Here is a 19,743-nt window from a genome sequence, read left to right on the forward strand (position 1 = left end):
TTCTTCCTCGAGTGGTGGCCCGCATCAAGCAGGAGCTGGTATCAGTAATCCTGATTGCTCCATTGTGGCCGCAAAGGACGTGGTTCTTGGATCTAGTGGGGATGTCCTCATCATCTCTGTGGAAGTTACCTTGTCGCAGAGACCTGCTGATACAAGGTCCATTTGTTCATCAAAATCTAGATTCTCTGAGGCTGACTGCGTGGATATTGAATGCTTAGTCTAAGCCAAGAGAGGTTTCTCTGAGAGGTCATTGATGCTCTTATTCAAGCTCCCAGTTACTCTGTATCTACTACACGGTGTGGAGGACCTGCTTATTTGTAAAGAGCATGGTTTTTCCTGGCACAGAGTTAAGGTTGCCAGGATCTTATCTTTTTTCCAGGATGGGCTGGGGAAGGGCCTTTCTGCTAGTTCCCTGAGGGGACAGATTTCGGCCCTGTCGGTTTTATTGCAGTCCTTTGTTAAGGCTCTAATTAGGATCAGACCTGTGTTTAGATCTGGTGCTTCTCCTTGGAGCCTAAATTTTGTTCTTCGGGTTTTGCAACAGGTTCAATTTGAGCCTCTGCATTCCGTTGACATTAAATTGTTATCTTGGAAGGTTCTCTTTTTATTGGCTATTGCCTCTGCGCGCAGAGTTTCTAAGATCTATTCTTTGCAATGTGAGCCCCCTTATCTTATTTTTCATGCAGACTGTTTTACGTACTAAATTAGGTTTTCTTCCTAAGGTTGTGTCAGATCTTTGGCGGATGTTGCTGCAGCTTCAACTTTCTGGTTGGAGGCTTTTAGCACAACAAGTAACAGATCATAATACTCATAGCATTGTTAATCTTCTTCAACATGCTAATAACTTTAATGATGTCAAAGATGGCATCACAAATAGAGTTGATGTCAGGTATATGTCTTTAGCTATTTTAGCTAGAAGAGCTTTATGGCTTAAAACTTGGAATGCTGATATGTCTTCTAAATCAACTTTGCTTTCCCTTTCTTTCCAAGGGAATAAATTGTTTGGTTCACAGTTGGATTCTATTATTTCAACTGTTACTGGGGGGAAAGGAACTTTTTTACCAGAGGATAAAAAATCTAAAGGTAAATATAGGGCTGCTAATCGTTTTCGTTCCTTTCGTCACAATAAGGAACAAAAGCCTGATCCTTCCCCTACAGGAACGGTATCAGTTTGGAAACCATCTCCAGTCTAGAATAAATCCAAGCCTTTTAGAAAGCCAAAGCCAGCTCCCAAGTCCACATGAAGGTGCGGCCCTCATTCCAGCCCAGCTGTTAGGGGGCAGATTACGATTTTTCAAAGAAATTTGGATCAATTCGATTCACAGTTTTTGGATTCAGAACATTGTTTCACAAGGGTACAGAATAAGTTTCAAGATAAGGCCTCCTGCAAGAAGATTTTTTCTTTCTCGCGTTCCAATAAATCCAGTGAAGGCTCAAGCGTTTCTGAAATGTGTTTCAGATCTAGAGTTGGCTGGAGTAATTGTGCCAGTTCTAGTTCTGGAACAGGGTCTGGGGTTTTACTCAAATCTCTTCATTGTACCAAAGAAGGAGAATTCCTTCAGACCAGTATTGGATTTAAAAATATTGAATCGTTATGTAAGAATACCAACATTCAAAATGGCAACTATAAGGACTATTCTGCCTTTTGTTCAGCAAGGGCATTATATGTCCACAATAGATTTACAAGATGCATATCTGCATATTCCGATTCATCCAGATCACTTTCAGTTTCTGAGATTCTCTTTTCTAGACAAGCATTACCAGTTTGTGGCTCTGCCGTTTGGCCTAGCAACAGCTCCAAGGATTTTTACAAAGGTTCTCGGTGCCCTACTATCTGTAATCGGAGAACAGGGTATTGTGGTATTTCCTTATTTGGACGATATCTTGGTACTTGCTCAGTCTTCACATTTAGCAGAATCTCATACGAATCAACTTGTGTCGTTTCTTCAAGAACATGGTTGGAGGATCAATTTACCAAAGAGTTTGTTGATTCCTCAGACAAGGGTAACCTTTTTAGGTTTCCAGATAGATTGTGTCCATGACTCTGTCGTTGACGGACAAGAGACGTCTGAAATTGGTTTCGGCTTGTCGAAACCTTCAGTTTCAATCATTCCCTTCGATAGCCTTATGCATGGAAATTCTAGGTCTTATGACTGCTGCATCGGACGCGATCCCCTTTGCTTGTTTTCTTCGGCTCTGTATGCTGAGCCAATGGTGCAGGGATTATACAAAGATATCACAATTAATATCTTTAAAACCGAATGTACGACACTCACTGACGTGGTGGACAGACCACCGTTGTTTAGTTCAGGGGGCTTCTTTTGTTCTTCCGACCTGGACTGTGATCTCAATCAGCCAATAGGATTTTTCCTACCTTAATTCCGATTGGCTGATAGAATCCTATCAGCCAATCGGAATTCAAGGAACGCCATCTTGGATGACGTCATTTAAAGGAACCTTCATTCTTCGCTTGGACTTTGTTTGAAGAGGATGGCTCCGCGTCGGCTGGATTGAAGATGGACCCGCTCCGGATGGATGAAGATAGAAGATGCCGTCTGGATGAAGACTTCTGCCGCTTGGAGGACCTCTTCTGCCCGGATCGGATGAAGACTTCTGCCCCTCTGGAGGTCCACTTGTGTGCCCGGCTGGGTGAAGACGTCTCAAGGTAGGGAGGTCTTCAGGGGGGTAGTGTTAGGTTTTTTTTAAGGGGGAATTGGGTGGGTTTTAGAGTAGGGTTGGGTGTGTGGGTAGTGGGTTTTAATGTTGGGGGGGTATTGTATTTTTTTTTTTTACAGGTGAAAGAGCGGATTACTTTGGGGCAATGCCCCACAAAAGGCCCTTTTAAGGGCTATTTGTAATTTAGTGTAGGGTAGGGAATTTTATTATTTTGGGGGGCTTTTTTATTTTATTAGGGGGATTAGATTAGGTGTAATTAGTTTAAAATTCTTGTAATTCTTTTTTTTTCTGTAATTTAGTTTATTTAATTTAATTGTAATTAATTGTAGGTAGTTTAGGTAATTAGTTTAATTATAGTGTAGTGTTAGGTGTAATTTCTTCTGTTAAGTGTGATCAGTCCACGGGTCATCATTACTTCTGGGATATTACTCCTCCCCAACAGGAAGTGCAAGAGGATTCACCCAGCAGAGCTGCATATAGCTCCTCCCCTCTACGTCACTCCCAGTCATTCTCTTGCACCCAACGACTAGATAGGATGTGTGAGAGGACTATGGTGATTATACTTAGTTTTATATCTTCAATCAAAAGTTTGTTATTTTAAAATAGCACCGGAGTGTGTTATTATCTCTCTGGCAGAGTTTGAAGAAGAATCTACCAGAGTTTTTGTTATGATTTTAGCCGGAGTAGTTAAGATCATATTGCTGTTTCTCGGCCATCTGAGGAGAGGTAAACTTCAGATCAGGGGACAGCGGGCAGATGAATCTGCATAGAGGTATGTAGCAGTTTTTATTTTCTGACAATGGAATTGATGAGAAAATCCTGCCATACCGATATAATGTCATGTATGTATACTTTACACTTCAGTATTCTGGGGAATGGTACTTCACTAGAATTACACTGTATGAAATACATAAAGCTGTTTAATTACTAGAGATTATGTTTAACGTTTTTGCTGGAATGTAAAATCGTTTTCATTTGCTGAGGTACTGAGTGAATAAATGTTTGGGCACTATTTTTCCACTTGGCAGTTGCTTAATCTGTTTTTCTGACAGTTTCTGTTCTCCCTCACTTCTATGTGTGAGGGGGAGGGGCCGTTTTTTGGCGCTTTTACTACGCATCAAATATTTCAGTCAGCAACTCATTGTATTCCCTGCATGATCCGGTTCATCTCTACAGAGGCATTACCAGTTTGTGGCTCTTCCATTCGGATTGGCTACAGCTCCAAGAATCTTCACAAAGGTTCTGGGTGCTCTTCTGGCGGTACTAAGACCGCGGGGAATCTCGGTAGCTCCATACCTAGACGACATTCTGATACAAGCTTCAAGCTTTCAAACTGCCAAGTCTCATACAGAGTTAGTGCTGGCATTTCTAAGGTCACATGGATGGAAGGTGAACGAAAAGAAAAGTTCACTCGTTCCACTCACAAGAGTTCCCTTCCTGGGGACTCTTATAGATTCTGTAGAAATGAAGATTTACCTGACAGAGGACAGGCTAACAAGACTTCAAAGTGCTTGCCGCACCCTTCATTCCATTCAACACCCGTCAGTGGCTCAATGCATGGAGGTAATCGGCTTAATGGTAGCGGCAATGGACATAGTACCCTTTGCACGCTTACACCTCAGACCACTGCAACTGTGCATGCTAAGTCAGTGGAATGAGGATTACTCAGACTTATCCCCTTCTCTGAATCTGGATCAAGAGACCAGAAATTCTCTTCTATGGTGACTTTCTCGGCCACATCTGTCCAGGGGGATGCCATTCAGCAGACCAGACTGGACAATTGTAACAACAGACGCCAGCCTTCTAGGTTGGGGTGCCGTCTGGAATTCTCTGAAGGCTCAGGGACAATGGAGTCAGGAGGAGAGTCTCCTGCCAATAAACATTCTGGAATTGAGAGCAGTTCTCAATGCCCTCCTGGCTTGGCCCCAGTTGACAACTCGGGGGTTCATCAGGTTTCAGTCGGACAACATCACGACTGTAGCTTACATCAACCATCAGGGAGGGACAAGAAGCTCCCTAGCAATGATGGAAGTATCAAAGATAATTCGCTGGGCAGAGTCTCACTCTTGCCACCTGTCAGCAATCCACATCCCGGGAGTGGAGAACTGGGAGGCGGATTTCTTAAGTCGTCAGACTTTTCATCCGGGGGAGTGGGAACTTCATCCGGAGGTCTTTGCCCAAATACTTCGACGTTGGGGCAAACCAGAGATAGATCTCATGGCGTCTCGAACGCCAAGCTTCCGCGTTACGGGTCCAGATCCAGGGATCCAGGAGCAGTCCTGATAGATGCTCTGACAGCACCTTGGGACTTCAGGATGGCTTACGTGTTTCCACCCTTCCCGTTGCTTCCTCGATTGATTGCCAGAATCAAACAAGGGAGAGCATCAGTGATTCTAATAGCACCTGCGTGGCCACGCAGGACTTGGTATGCAGACCTGGTGGACATGTCATCCTGTCCACCTTGGTCTCTACCTCTGAAACAGGACCTTCTGATACAGGGTCCCTTCAAACATCAAAATCTAACTTCTCTGAAGCTGACTGCTTGGAAATTGAACGCTTGATTTTATCAAGACGTGGGTTTTCTGAGTCAGTTATTGATACCTTAATACAGGCTAGGAAACCTGTTACCAGAAAGATTTACCATAAGATATGGCGTAAATACCTATATTGGTGTGAATCCAAAGGTTACTCTTGCAGTAAGGTTAGGATTCCTAGGATATTGTCTTTTCTACAAGAAGGTTTAGAAAAGGGTTTATCTGCTAGTTCATTAAAGGGACAGATCTCAGCTCTGTCCATTCTGTTACACAAACGTCTGTCAGAAGTTCCTGACGTCCAGGCTTTTTGTCAGGCTTTGGCCAGGATTAAGCCTGTGTTTAAAACTGTTGCTCCACCATGGAGTTTAAACCTTGTTCTTAATGTTTTACAGGGCGTTCCGTTTGAACCCCTTCATTCCATTGATATAAAGTTGTTATCTTGGAAAGTTCTATTTTTAATGGCTATTTCCTCGGCTCGAAGAGTCTCTGAATTATCAGCCTTACATTGTGATTCTCCTTATTTGATTTTTCATTCGGATAAGGTAGTCCTGCGTACTAAACCTGGGTTCTTACCTAAGGTAGTTACTAACAGGAATATCAATCAAGAGATTGTTGTTCCTTCTTTATGCCCAAATCCTTCTTCAAAGAAGGAACGTCTACTGCACAACCTAGATGTAGTCCGTGCTCTAAAATTTTACTTACAGGCAACTAAGGAATTTCGACAAACGTCTTCTCTGTTTGTCATTTACTCTGGGCAGAGGAGAGGTCAAAAAGCTTCCGCTACCTCTCTTTCTTTTTGGCTTCGTAGCATAATTCGTTTAGCTTATGAGACTGCTGGACAGCAGCCTCCTGAAAGAATTACAGCTCATTCTACTAGAGCTGTGGCTTCCACTTGGGCCTTCAAGAATGAGGCCTCTGTTGAACAGATTTGCAAGGCTGCAACTTGGTCTTCGCTTCATACTTTTTACAAATTTTACAAATTTGACACTTTTGCTTCATCGGAGGCTATTTTTGGGAGAAAGGTTCTTCAGGCAGTGGTTCCTTCTGTATAAAGAGCCTGCCTATCCCTCCCGTCATCCGTGTACTTTTGCTTTGGTATTGGTATCCCAGAAGTAATGATGACCCGTGGACTGATCACACTTAACAGAAGAAAACATAATTTATGCTTACCTGATAAATTCCTTTCTTCTGTAGTGTGATCAGTCCACGGCCCGCCCTGTTTTTAAGGCAGGTAAATATTTTTTAATTTATACTCCAGTCACCACTTCACCCTTGGCTTTTCCTTTCTCGTTGGTCCTTGGTCGAATGACTGGGAGTGACGTAGAGGGGAGGAGCTATATGCAGCTCTGCTGGGTGAATCCTCTTGCACTTCCTGTTGGGGAGGAGTAATATCCCAGAAGTAATGATGACCCGTGGACTGATCACACTACAGAAGAAAGGAATTTATCAGGTAAGCATAAATTATGTTTTTAACTTAGGTTAGGGTTTATTTTACAGGTACTTTTGTACTTATTTTAACTAGGAAGTTATGAAATAGTTAATAACTATTTAATAACTATTGTACCTAGTTAAAATAAATACAAAGTTGCCTGTAAAATAAATATAAATCCTAAGCTAGCTACAATGTAACTATTAGTTATATTGTAGTTAGTTTAGGGTATATTTTATCGGTAAGCATTTAGTTTTAAATGGGATTCATTTATTTAATTATGGTAAATTTATTTTGTTTCATTTAAATTATATTTAAGTTAGGGGGTGTTAGGTTTAGGGGTTAATACATTTATAATAGTGGCGGCGACGTTGGCGGCGGCAGATTAGGGGTTAATAAATTTACTATAGTTGGGGGGGGCAGATTAGGGGTTAATAAATATAATGTAGGTGTCAGCGATGTTGGGGGCAGTAGATTAGGGGTTCATAAGTATAATGTAGGTGGCGGCGGTGTCCGGACCGGCAGATTAGGGGTTAATAATATAATGTAGGTGTCGGCGATAGCGGGGACGGCAGATTAGGGGTTAATAAGTGTAATATTAGGGGTAGCATCCAATATAGAAGAAGAAATTCAAATCCGTGGTAGGTAAAAGAAGCTTTATTGATAGACATCCAAATAAAAACACATGTTAGAATAGGACTAACAGGTTTTACGCGTTTCGGCTGGGAGCCGTATTCATAAACCTGTGAGTGCACTAGCTGACAAAATTTAAAAAGTGTGCTCTAAGAGATAATTGGCTGGTGTAGACACACCTACCAAAAATGTTAACTCATACCACACCAATAGATTAATTGCATATATACATAAAGTCTTCAAGAACAGAACTGTGGTTTTGTAATAAAGCATGATAGAATGTAGTACAATGTGTTGAATTAGAATATGCAGATTAGAGGAGATTATGGACAAGTTAATATAATATTGTTGTACACTCCAATAACAACAGTGATTAAATATGTGTAAAGAGATATTCCATAATGTTTAAACCATGAACACGATCATATGAATATACATATATACAAATATATATATATATATATATATATATATATATATAATATAAATATATATGATAAATGTGTATATATAAGTGCATATATAAGTATATGTTAGTAGGATTTAGTGACAATATTAGGGGTGTTTAGACTCGGGGTTCATGTTAGGGTGTTATGTGCAGACATAAAATTAATTTCCCCATAGGAAACAATGGGGCTGCGTTAGGAGCTGAACGCTTCTTTTTTGCAGGTGTTAGGTTTTTATTCAGCCAGCTCAGACCCATTGTTTCCTATGAGGAAATCGTGCACAAGCACATTTAGCCAGCTCACCACTGACTTATTATTGATATGAGATGTGGAGCTAAATTTTGCTCTATGCTCACCTTTTTGCGGATAACGCCAGGTTTAAATAAACCTGTAATACCAGCATTGTATTAAGGGAGCGGTGGGAAAAAAAGGCTCGTTAGCATCGCACCCCTGTTACCGCAAAACTCGTAATCTAGGCGATAGACTGCACTCACTGGATTTGTAAAAAAAAAAAAAAAAGATTTATTTTGTTATATCAAATTGGTCTGAGGAAGGGGTCTGGGGATCCCAAAACGTCACTATGATATAACAAAACAAACTTCTTCTTTTTTTAACACATTTTATTGCTATTTAAATTTCATAAGGAAGCTACCTTCAGTAATCAGGTAGGAATGTGAAAATACATTTCATAAATTACACTTAATAAATTGTCTACCATTCAAAAACAGTGGCAGTATTACACAAACCTATTGCTACAGACAGCATTAGTTGTAAATCAGTACCGGCAGAAGAGTAAGCAATGATCAGCCCCTCCCACATAACCTCCACAGGGTGCCTAGGAAAACATAACTTGATGGCTACTGTACACTAAATGATGAATACTATTCAGTCCTCTCTGGTAGTCAAGGGGTTAAAGTGTGCTCCCATGTTATCTTGCTATTTTCTCTGAGACTATGTCTACATGGCACCTGGGTTTGTAGAGCCCTGCTCTAATAATTTTGCAGCTCCCTTAGCAAAGCAGCTGGGAATCGCCATCATATTACAGTGCAGCGTGTGTCACGTGCACACATTGTTAATACCTGTCATATCCCACTAACAGGTGGCAGTTCACGAAACACATGGTTACAATGCAAGGAGGTCCAGCTTCAAATTTTAGGTCACCAAGGCTGCCCACGAAAATTGAGGACTGCTTTAGATTGGTCTGCTCCACTAATTTATTTTTAAATTAATAAGTGTAACGTGCAATGTTTTATTTACTAATATTCATAAGAATGTGTTCTTTTTTTTTTATCTAGTATTTATGCGGTGCCAGTTAAGTCGTTTACAGAGAGGACATGCCACAGATGAATGGTTTCAGCTCAGCTCTCATATACCACTAAAAGGCATAGAGCCAGGATCTTTGCGTGTTCGTACAAGATATTCTATGGAGAAAATCATGCCAGAGGAAGAATACAATGAGTTTAAAGAGGTAGTAACACTTAAAATAGTATATCACCTATATATTGTGTACAGTTTACCCCGCTTCCTTTATACCTCGTTTGCCTAGGAAATGTTTTTAAACAAATACATCCTCTTGTTTATCTTTCCATCTAACGGGGAGGAGAGTCCACGGCTTCATTCATTACTGTTGGGAATTAAGAACCTAGCCACCAGGAGGAGGCAAAGACACCCCAGCCAAAGGCTTAAATACCTCCCTCCCCTCCCTCATCCCCCAGTCATTCTTTGCCTTTCATCACAGGAGGATGGCAGAGAAGTGCCGAAGATCAGAGAAGTCTCTTATATTAGTACTCTTCAGAATGGGACTGTAGTTTAAAGTAGTCCTGTCAGCCTCTCAGTGAGAGCCTGGGTGAAAGAGTCCGGAGATGCAAGGAGAGTCTTTCTGCAAACCCATACCGACTCATTTTAACAGCTCCATAAGCAATCGGCGTTGACTAGTTTCACTGCCTGCTTTTTACACTCAAGTCCATGTCAGGAGCGAGGCCACTACCTTGTCACACTTGAAGGGCCATGTTCCTGTTCCACGGCGTAGATTCTGGTTGGATAGTTTCATTTTTATTATAGAATAACACAGAAGACAGGGTCACGGTGTGACGCCTTTTATCTTTTAAAAGAATCAAGGGTTAATATTCCTGGAAAGGGGATTATTGAACAAGGGGTTTATACATGATATTGTTTATTGTGTCATTGCTGCGTTATGTGCGAGATGAGGCTCTGGCAATGTGTGAAACTTTCAGGTGACTTACTGGAGTATGGCGCAGCTCTTTTTTTGCACGTTTTCTCTTTAGGCAGGGGCGGTTCCTGACAGGCATTACATGTGACCAGGTGTGGCTATCTACTTCCTCTGTTGATCAGTGGGGCAGGAGACAAAACGGTTTCTGTAGTCCGGGTCATAGGAGGTGGTGAGTGCCCCGGCCATTGGAGGTTATAAAGGTGCCTATTTATTAAGTTAATCAAGTCCTTAATGTCAGCACAAGCTATGGAGGACTCTGATGTGTTAAAGGGCTCGCCCTCTTTAACTGTGTTTGTGAGGAGGTTCTGGTAGAACAGCCTGCTCAACTATGTTCCACATGCCTTAATAAGGTTACGACATCTAAGACCAAATGGATGCCTTGTACTACTGAGCCATCCACCTCTGAGGGGTCCCCGTCCTGTGAGGTGCGTTCCTTGCATCCATCTCCTATTGCATATGCAGCGCCCCAGGGTCCAACCATTACTCCTGCGGGAGAGATTCGTTGGCCATCAGATTTTGCAGATCAACTGCAAACGGTTGTATTGAAAGTGATCCATGCCTTACCACGTTCTGCTAAGCGCAAGGGTAGGGCGTACCATGGCGATTCAACTCTTCGGAGGAGGCCCCTTCTGGGTCGGAGTCCGTGTCATCTAAACCTCCGGTGGCGGAGGAGCCTGAATTTAGGTTTAGGATGGAAAATTTGTGGTTTTCCAGGAAAACCTGTGATTCCTAAGCTTGATAAAGTATATGAGGTAGGGGTGTGCATGACTATTTCTCTTGTAAGGTGTATCCAGTCCACGGATCATCCATTACTTGTGGGATATTCTCATTCCCAACAGGAAGTTGCAAAAGGACACCCACAGCAGAGCTGTTATATAGCTCCTCCCCTAACTGCCATATCCAGTCATTCTCTTGCAACCCTCAACACACATGGAGGTAGTAAGAGAGAGTGGTGAAATATAGTTAGTTTTTTTTCTTCAATCAAAAGTTTATTTTTAAATGGTACCGGAGTTGTACTATTTTATCTCAGGCAGAAATAGAAGAAGAATCTGCCTGAGTTTTCTATGATCTTAGCAGGTTGTAACTAAGATCCATTGCTGTTCTCACATATGTCTGAGGAGAGAGGTAACTTCAGCGGAAGAATGGCGTGCAGTTTACTCTGCTATGAGGTATGTGCAGTTACAATTTTTTCTAGAATTGGAAATGCTAGAAAATGCTGCTGATACCGGATTAATGTAAGTTAAGCCTGAATACAGTGATTTAATAACGACTGGTATCATGCTTACTCTCAGGGGTAATACCCTTATAAAAATGCTTGGCATGTTTAATCGTTTCTATATATGCTTTGGTGATAAAACTTTATTGGGGCCTAGTTTTTTCCACATGGCTGGCTTTATTTTTGCCTAGAAACAATTTCCTGAGGCTTTTCCTCTGTTGTAGTATGAGTGGGAGGGGCCTATTTTAGCACTTTTTTGCGCAGTTAAAATTACAGACTAAGACATCCAGTTTTCCTCAGAAGTCCCCTGAATGCTACAGGACATATCAAAAAGGCCTAAAGTCGTTTATTGGGGAAGGTAGGGCCACAGCAGAGCTGTGGCAGTTGATTGTGACTGTTAAAAAACGTCTGTCGTTTTTTTGATCCGTTTTTTTGAACTAAGGGGTTAATCGTCCATTTGCAAGTGGGTGCACCTCCGCGTATTGCTCAGGGAGGTTTTAGCTGCTCTGAATGACTGACACAATTGCAGTGCCAGAGAAATTGTGTAGACTGGATAAATACTTTGCAGTGCCGGTGTGTACTGATGTTTTTCCAATACCTAAAAGGTTTACAGAAATTATTACTAAGGAATGGGATAGACCAGGTGTGCCGTTCTCTCCCCCTCCTATTTTTAGAAAAATGTTAACTATAGACGCCACCACACGGGTCTTATGGCACAGTCCCTAAGGTGGAGGGAGCAGTTTCTACTCTAGCAAAGCGTACTACTATCCCTGTCGAGGACAGTTGTGCTTTTTCAGATCCAATGGATAAAAAATTAGAAGGTTACCTTAAGAAAATGTTTATTCAACAAGGTTTTATCCGACAGCCCCTTGCATGCATTGCTCCTGTCACTGCTGCTGCGGTGTTCTGGTTTGAGTCTCTGGAAGAGGCTTTACAGGTAGCGACTCCATTTGATGACATACTTGGCAAACTTAGAGCACTTAAGCTAGCCAATTCTTTTGTTTCTGATGCCATTGTTCATTTGACTAAACTAACGGCTAAGATTTCTGGTTTTGCTATTCAGGCGCGCAGGGCGCTATGGCTTAAATCATGGTTAGCTGACGTGACTTCAAAATCTAAGCTGCTTAACATTCCCTTCAAGGGGCAGACCCTATTCAGGCCTGGTTTGAAGGAGATTATTGCTGATATCACTGGAGGAAAAGGTCATGCCCTTCCTCAGGACAGGTCCAAATCAAGGGCCAAACAGTCTAATTTTCGTGCCTTTCGAAAATTCAAGGCATCTACTTCCTCTAATGCAAAACAAGAGGGAACTTTTGCTCAGTCCAAGACGGTCTGGAGGCCAAACCAGACCTGGAACAAAGGTAAGCAGGCCTGCTGCTGCCTCTAAGACAGCATGAAGGAACGGCCCCCTATCCGGTAACGGATCTAGTAGGGGGCAGACTTTCACTCTTCGCCCAGGCGTGGGCAAGAGATGTTCATGATCCCTGGGCGTTGGAAATTATATCCCAGGGATATCTTCTGGACTTCAAAGCTTCCCCCCCAAAAGGGAGATTTCACCTTTCACAATTATCTGCAAACCAGATAAAGAGAGAGGCATTCTTACACTGTGTACGAGACCTCCTAGTTATGGGAGTGATCCATCCAGTTCCAAAGGAGGAACAGGGACAGGGTTTTTACTCAAATCTGTTTGTGGTTCCCAAAAAAGAGGGAACCTTCAGACCAATTTTGGATCTAAAGATCTTAAACAAATTCCTCAGACTTCCATCATTCAAGATTCGTACCATCCTACCTATGATCCAGGAGGGTCAATATATGACTACAGTGGATCTAAAGGATGCTTATCTTCACATTCCGATACACAAAGATCATCGGTTTCTCAGGTTTGCCTTTCTGGACAGGCATTACCAGTTTGTAGCTCTTCCCTTTGGATTAGCTACAGCCCCATGAATCTTTACGAAGGTTCTAGGGTCGCTTCTGGCGGTCCTAAGGCCGCGGGGCATATCAGTGGCCCCTTATTTAGACGACATCCTGATACAGGCGTCAAACTTCCAAATTGCCAAGTCTCATACGGACATAGTACTGGCATTTCTGAGGTCGCATGGGTGGAAAGTGAACGAGGAAAAGAGTTCTCTATCCCCACTCACAAGAGTTTCCTTCCTAGGGACTCTGATAGATTCTGTAGAAATGAAAATTTACCTGACGGAGTCCAGGTTATCAAAGCTTCTAAATTCCTGCCGTGTTCTTCATTCCATTCCGCGCCCTTCGGTGGCTCAGTGCATGGAAGTAATTGGCTTAATGGTAGCGGCAATGGACATAGTGCCGTTTGCACGCTTACATCTCAGACCGCTGCAACTATGCATGCTCAGTCAGTGGAACGGGGATTACACAGATTTGTCCCCTCTACTAAATCTGGATCAAGAGACCAGGGATTCTCTTCTCTGGTGGCTATCTCGGGTTCATCTGTCCAAAGGTATGACCTTTCGCAGGCCAGATTGGACAATTGTAACAACAGATGCCAGCCTTCTAGGTTGGGGTGCAGTCTGGAACTCCCTGAAGGCTCAGGGATCGTGGACTCAGGAGGAGACACTCCTTCCAATAAATATTCTGGAACTGAGAGCGATATTCAATGCTCTTCAGGCTTGGCCTCAGTTAGCAACTCTGAGGTACATCAGATTTCAGTCGGACAACATCACGACTGTGGCTTACATCAACCATCAAGGTGGAACAAGAAGTTCCTTAGCGATGTTAGAAGTCTCAAAAATAATTTGCTGGGCAGAGATTCACTCTTGCCACCTATCAGCTATCCATATCCCAGGTGTAGAGAACTGGGAGGTGGATTTTCTAAGTCGTCAGACTTTTCATCCGGGGGAGTGGGAACTCCATTTGGAGGTGTTTGCACAATTGATTCATCGTTGGGGCAAACCAGAACTGGATCTCATGGCGTCTCGACAGAACGCTTAGCTTCCTTGTTATGGATCCAGGTCCAGGGATCCCAAGGCGACGCTGATAGATGCTCTAGCAGCGCCCTGGTCTTTCAACCTGGCTTATGTGTTTCCACCGTTTCCTCTGCTCCCTCGACTGATTGCCAAGATCAAGCAGGAGAGAGCATCAGTGATTTTAATAGCGCCTGCGTGGCCACGCAGGACCTGGTATGCAGATCTAGTGGACATGTCATCCTTTCCACCATGGACTCTGCCTCTAAGACAGGACCTTCTACTTCAGGGTCCTTTCCACCATCCAAATCTAATTTCTCTGAGACTGACTGCTTGGAGATTGAACGCTTGATTTTATCAAAGCGTGGCTTCTCCGAGTCAGTCATTGATACCTTAATACAGGCACGAAAGCCTGTCACCAGGAAAATTTATCATAAGATATGGCGTAAATATCTTTATTGGTGTGAATCCAAGGGTTACTCATGGAGTAAAGTCAGGATTCCCAGGATATTATCCTTTCTCCAAGAATGTTTGGAAAAAGGATTGTCAGCTAGTTCCTTAAAGGGACAGATTTCTGCTCTGTCTATTCTTTTGCACAAGCGTCTGGCGGATGTTCCAGACGTTCAGGCATTTTGTCAGGCTTTAGTTAGAATCAAGCCTGTGTTTAAATCTGTTGCTCCGCCATGGAGCTTAAATTTGGTTCTTAAGGTTCTTCAAAGAGTTCCATTTGAACCTCTTCATTCCATAGATATCAAACTTTTATCTTGGAAAGTTCTTTTTTTGGTAGCTATTTACTCAGCTCGCAGAGTCTCCGAGTTATCTGCCTTACAATGTGATTCTCCTTATCTCATTTTCCATACGGATAAGGTAGTCCTGCGTACCAAACCTGGGTTTTTACCTAAGGTGGTATCTAACAAGAATATCAATCAAGAGATTGTTGTTCCATCCTTGTGTCCTAATCCTTCTTCAAAGAAGGAACGTCTATTACACAATCTGGACGTGGTTCGTGCTTTAAAGTTTTATTTACAAGCTACTAAAGATTTTCGACAAACATCTGCTTTGTTTGTTGTGTACTCTGGACAGAGGAGAGGTCAAAAGGCTTCGGCCAACCTCTTTCTTTTTGGCTAAGAAGCATAATCCGCTTAGCCTATGAGACTGCTGGCCAGCAGCCTCCTGAAAGGATTACAGCTCATTCTACTAGAGCTGTGGCTTCCACTTGGGCCTTTAAAAATGAGGCTTCTGTTGAACAGATTTGCAAGGCGGCGACTTGGTCTTCGCTTCATACTTTTTCAAAATTCTACAAATTTGATACTTTTGCTTCTTCGGAGGCTATTTTTGGGAGAGAGGTTTTACAGGCAGTGGTACCTTCCGTTTAAGTACCTGCCTTGTCCCTCCCTTCATCCGTGTACTTTAGCTTTGGTATTGGTATCCCACAAGTAATGGATGATCCGTGGACTGGATACACCTTACAAGAGAAAACACAATTTATTTCTCTTGTGGTGTATCCAGTCCACGGTCCGCCCTGTCATTTTAAGGCAGGTAATTTTTTCATTTAAACTACAGTCACCACTGCACCCTATGGTCTCTCCTTTCTCTGCGTGTTTTCGGTCGAATGACTGGATATGGCAGTTAGGGGAGGAGCTATATAACAGCTCTGCTGTGGGTGTCCTCTTGCAACTTCCTGTTGGGAATGAGAATATCCCACAAGTAATGGATGATCCGTGGACTGGATACACCACAAGAGAAATAAATTTATCAGGTAAGCATAAATTGTGTTTTTTTAATAATCAACTAGTCGAAAGCGGTTTCTTTCGACTAGTCGAAATCACCCCCTCCTGCCAGAAAATAGGTAAATGCAAAATATTTTTAAAGTAATTGTAATTTTTTTTTATTTATTTTTAAAACATATGTCCTAGTTGACACAACAACCCTTATATGGGAACAAAAAAGCTAAATCTAAGTCCATGCAAGTTTTTATTTAACAAAAATATCAACTATTTATTTGGCAATGCCCATATTATTTTAATTATAAGTATTGTTCTTGTTAAGAAAAATGAGCATGTCCACATGCTCCGGGAGTAGACAATTACGTAGTCTGTTGACTATCAGACCAGCAGCTGAGAAAACTCGTTCAACCGGTACAGATGTTGCTGGGATGCTCAGGTATGCTTTCGCTATCCGTGATAATTTCCTGTACTTGCATTCATTTGCCTTCCACCATGCCAGAGGGTCTTCAAATGGAGGAATGCACTCATCTTGCATGTATTTGTCCAGCTCGGTTTGCAGAGACATTGCGTCCTCTGTGTAGTAGTCATCTCCGAATAATGTTGTCATAGCAGTAACAGTGCAACGTTGCCTTTCGGGTGGTCCGCTTACCACTGTACTTGTACTAATTGGTGCACCTTCTGTGACATCACCACCGTCTCTTCTGTAAACTTAAGGTGCTTGTGCCTGGGGTCTAGAAATGAAGCGATGAGCGCCACATTATGTAATTCTTCTGTGCCTGTAGGTGAAAAGCGGCGCTTGAGGGACTCCAATACAGTTGTTTTAAACTGTGTTACTTTTGTTTACTCTACTTTGGTACTAATTAGATGCTTGGACAGGAGAGTGGCTGTGACATCGTAAATCATAGATATTGATAAATCAGACTCTCTGCACAAAGCAGTTGTAGCACATTTCAAGGAGCTTAACACTGGCAGTAGCTCTTCGATAGCTACCCAACTGTCATCAGCCAGGTCAAGTGTGCGGGCATCTGTCAACTTTGTGTACTCCCTGTCAGACAGGACTGCGACAACTGCCCATCTCTCAAACATTCAACACCCGTCAGTGGCTCAGTGCATGGAGGTAATCGGCTTAATGGTAGCGACAATGGACATAGTACCATTTGCGCGCCTGCATCTCAGACCGCTGCAATTGTGCATGCTAAGTCAGTGGAATGGGGATTACTCAGATTTGTCCCCTCTGCTAAATCTGTATCCAGAGACCAGAGATTCTCTTCTATGGTGGCTTTCTCGGCCACATCTGTCCAAGGGGATGCCCTTCCGCAGGCCAGATTGGACGATAACAACGGACGCCAGCCTTCTAGGTTGGGGCGCAGTCTGGAATTCCCTGAAGGCTCAGGGATCATGGACTCAGGAGGAGAGACTCCTTCCAATAAACATTCTGGAATTAAGAGCAATTTTCAATGCTCTTCTGGCTTGGCCTCAGTTAGCAACTCTGAGGTTCATCAGGTTTCAGTCGGACAACATCACGACTGTGGCTTACATCAACCATCAAGGAGGAACAAGGAGTTCCCTAGCGATGATGGAAGTCTCAAAGATAATTCGCTGGGCAGAGTCTCACTCTTGCCACCTGTCAGCGATCCACATCCCAGGCGTGGAGAACTGAGAGGCGGATTTTCTAAGTCGCCAGACCTTTCATCCGGGGGAGTGGGAACTTCATCTGGAGGTGTTTGCCCAACTGCTTCATCTTTGGGGCAAACCAGATCTGGATCTCATGGCGTCTCGCCAGAACGCCAAGCTTCCTTGTTGCGGATCCAGGTCAAGGGACCCGGGAGCGGTACTGATAGATGCTCTGACAGCACCTTGGGTCTTCAACATGGCTTATGTGTTTCCACCTTTCCCGATGCTTCCTCGATTGATTGCCAGGATCAAACAGGAGAGAGCATCGGTGATTCTAATAGCGCCTGCGTGGCCACGCAGGACCTGGTATGCAGATCTAGTGGACATGTCATCCTGTCCACCATGGTCTCTGCCTCTGAGACAGGACCTTCTGATTCAGGGTCCTTTCAACCATCCAAATCTAATTTCTCTGAGGCTGACTGCATGGAGATTGAACGCTTGATTCTATCAAAGCGTGGATTCTCGGAGTCTGTGATTGATACCTTAATACAGGCTAGGAAACCTGTTACCAGGAAAATTTACCATAAAATATGGCGTAAATACTTATATTGGTGCGAATCCAAGAGTTACTCATGGAGTAAGGTTAGGATTCCTAGGATATTGTCTTTTCTACAAGAAGGTTTAGAAAAGGGTTTATCTGCTAGTTCGTTAAAGGGACAGATTTCAGCTCTGTCTATCCTTTTACACAAACGTCTGGCAGAAGTTCCAGACGTTCAGGCTTTTTGTCAGGCTTTGACTAGGATTAAGCCTGTGTTTAAGACTGTTGCTCCGCCGTGGAGCTTAAACTTAGCTCTTAACGTTCTGCAAGGTGTTCCGTTTGAACCCCTTCATTCCATCGATATCAAGCTGTTATCTTGGAAAGTTCTGTTTTTAATGGCTATTTCCTCGGCTCGAAGAGTCTCTGAGTTATCGGCCTTACATTGTGATTCTCCTTATCTGATTTTTCATTCAGACAAGGTAGTTCTGCGTACTAAACCTGGGTTCTTACCTAAGGTAGTCACTAACAAGAATATCAATCAAGAGATTGTTGTTCCATCATTGTGCCCTAACCCTTCTTCAAAGAAGGAACGACTTTTGCACAATCTGGACGTCGTCCGTTCCCTGAAATTTTATTTGCTGGCAACTAAAGATTTTCGTCAAACTTCTTCCCTGTTTGTCGTTTATTCTGGACAGAGGAGAGGTCAAAAAGCTTCGGCTACCTCTCTCTCTTTTTGGCTTCGTAGCATAATACGTTTAGCCTATGAGACTGCTGGACAGCAGCCTCCTGAAAGGATTTCAGCTCATTCTACTAGAGCTGTGGCTTCCACTTGGGCCTTTAAGAATGAGGCCTCTGTTGAACAGATTTGCAAGGCTGCAACTTGGTCTTCACTTCACACTTTTTCAAAATTTTACAAATTTGACACTTTTGCTTCTTCGGAGGCTATTTTTGGGAGAAAGGTTCTACAGGCAGTGGTTCCTTCCGTGTAAAGATCCTGCCTGTCCCTCCCGTCATCCGTGTACTTTTAGCTTTGGTATTGGTATCCCATAAGTAATGGATGACCCGTGGACTGACTACACTTAACAGGAGAAAATATAATTTATGCTTACCTGATAAATTCATTTCTCCTGTAGTGTAGTCAGTCCACGGCCCGCCCTGTTTTTTACGGCAGGTCTAAATTTTAAATTAAACTCCAGTCACCACTGCACCCTATAGTTTCTCCTTTCTCGTATGGTTTCGGTCGAATGACTGGATATGACGTAGAGGGGAGGAGCTATATAGCAGCTCTGCTTGGGTGATCCTCTTGCACTTCCTGTTGGGGAGGAGATATAATCCCATAAGTAATGGATGACCCGTGGACTGACTACACTACAGGAGAAATTAATTTATCAGGTAAGCATAAATTATATTTTTCTTTCTCTGTCGCTACCAATGTAAACGTGTGTTTGTTTGTTTTTTAGGTAGCTTAACATGGAAGTCGTGGATTTGTTGTACTGCAATTGCACGCCGCAAATGTTGCACTTAACTGCCTTTTCATGTAGTTTTTCAAAATATTTCCAAGCAGGACTTTTTTTTTGAAGATGCCATTTTTATTTTTTTGGCAAAATTTGTTTTGTTTACTATGAGTACAAAATAACACGTCGTCATAACTGCCGCCAAGTGAGACAATGCGCAATCTGTAGTAGGCTAAGGCTACGGGCTAGTAGGTTGGCTACGGGCTGTTTTTGATTATCAAAATATAATATATATGTAATCGACTAATGCCGT

At 42.8% G+C, this 19,743-nt stretch overlaps 1 protein-coding gene across 1 annotated transcript in view; it reads left to right on the forward strand.

The window, feature by feature from the left end:
* The window catches only part of RASA1 (RAS p21 protein activator 1), a gene marked incomplete in the record, with an annotated part of 550,200 nt that overhangs the window by 350,762 nt on the left and 179,695 nt on the right, over positions 1 to 19,743 (forward strand). Inside the window, 1 exon segment of the mRNA XM_053701476.1 lies at positions 9,014 to 9,186. Coding sequence (XP_053557451.1) covers positions 9,014 to 9,186 — 173 coding nt within the window.

This window comes from Bombina bombina, chromosome 2, assembly GCF_027579735.1.
Source record: "Bombina bombina isolate aBomBom1 chromosome 2, aBomBom1.pri, whole genome shotgun sequence".
Taxonomy (NCBI): domain Eukaryota; kingdom Metazoa; phylum Chordata; class Amphibia; order Anura; family Bombinatoridae; genus Bombina; species Bombina bombina.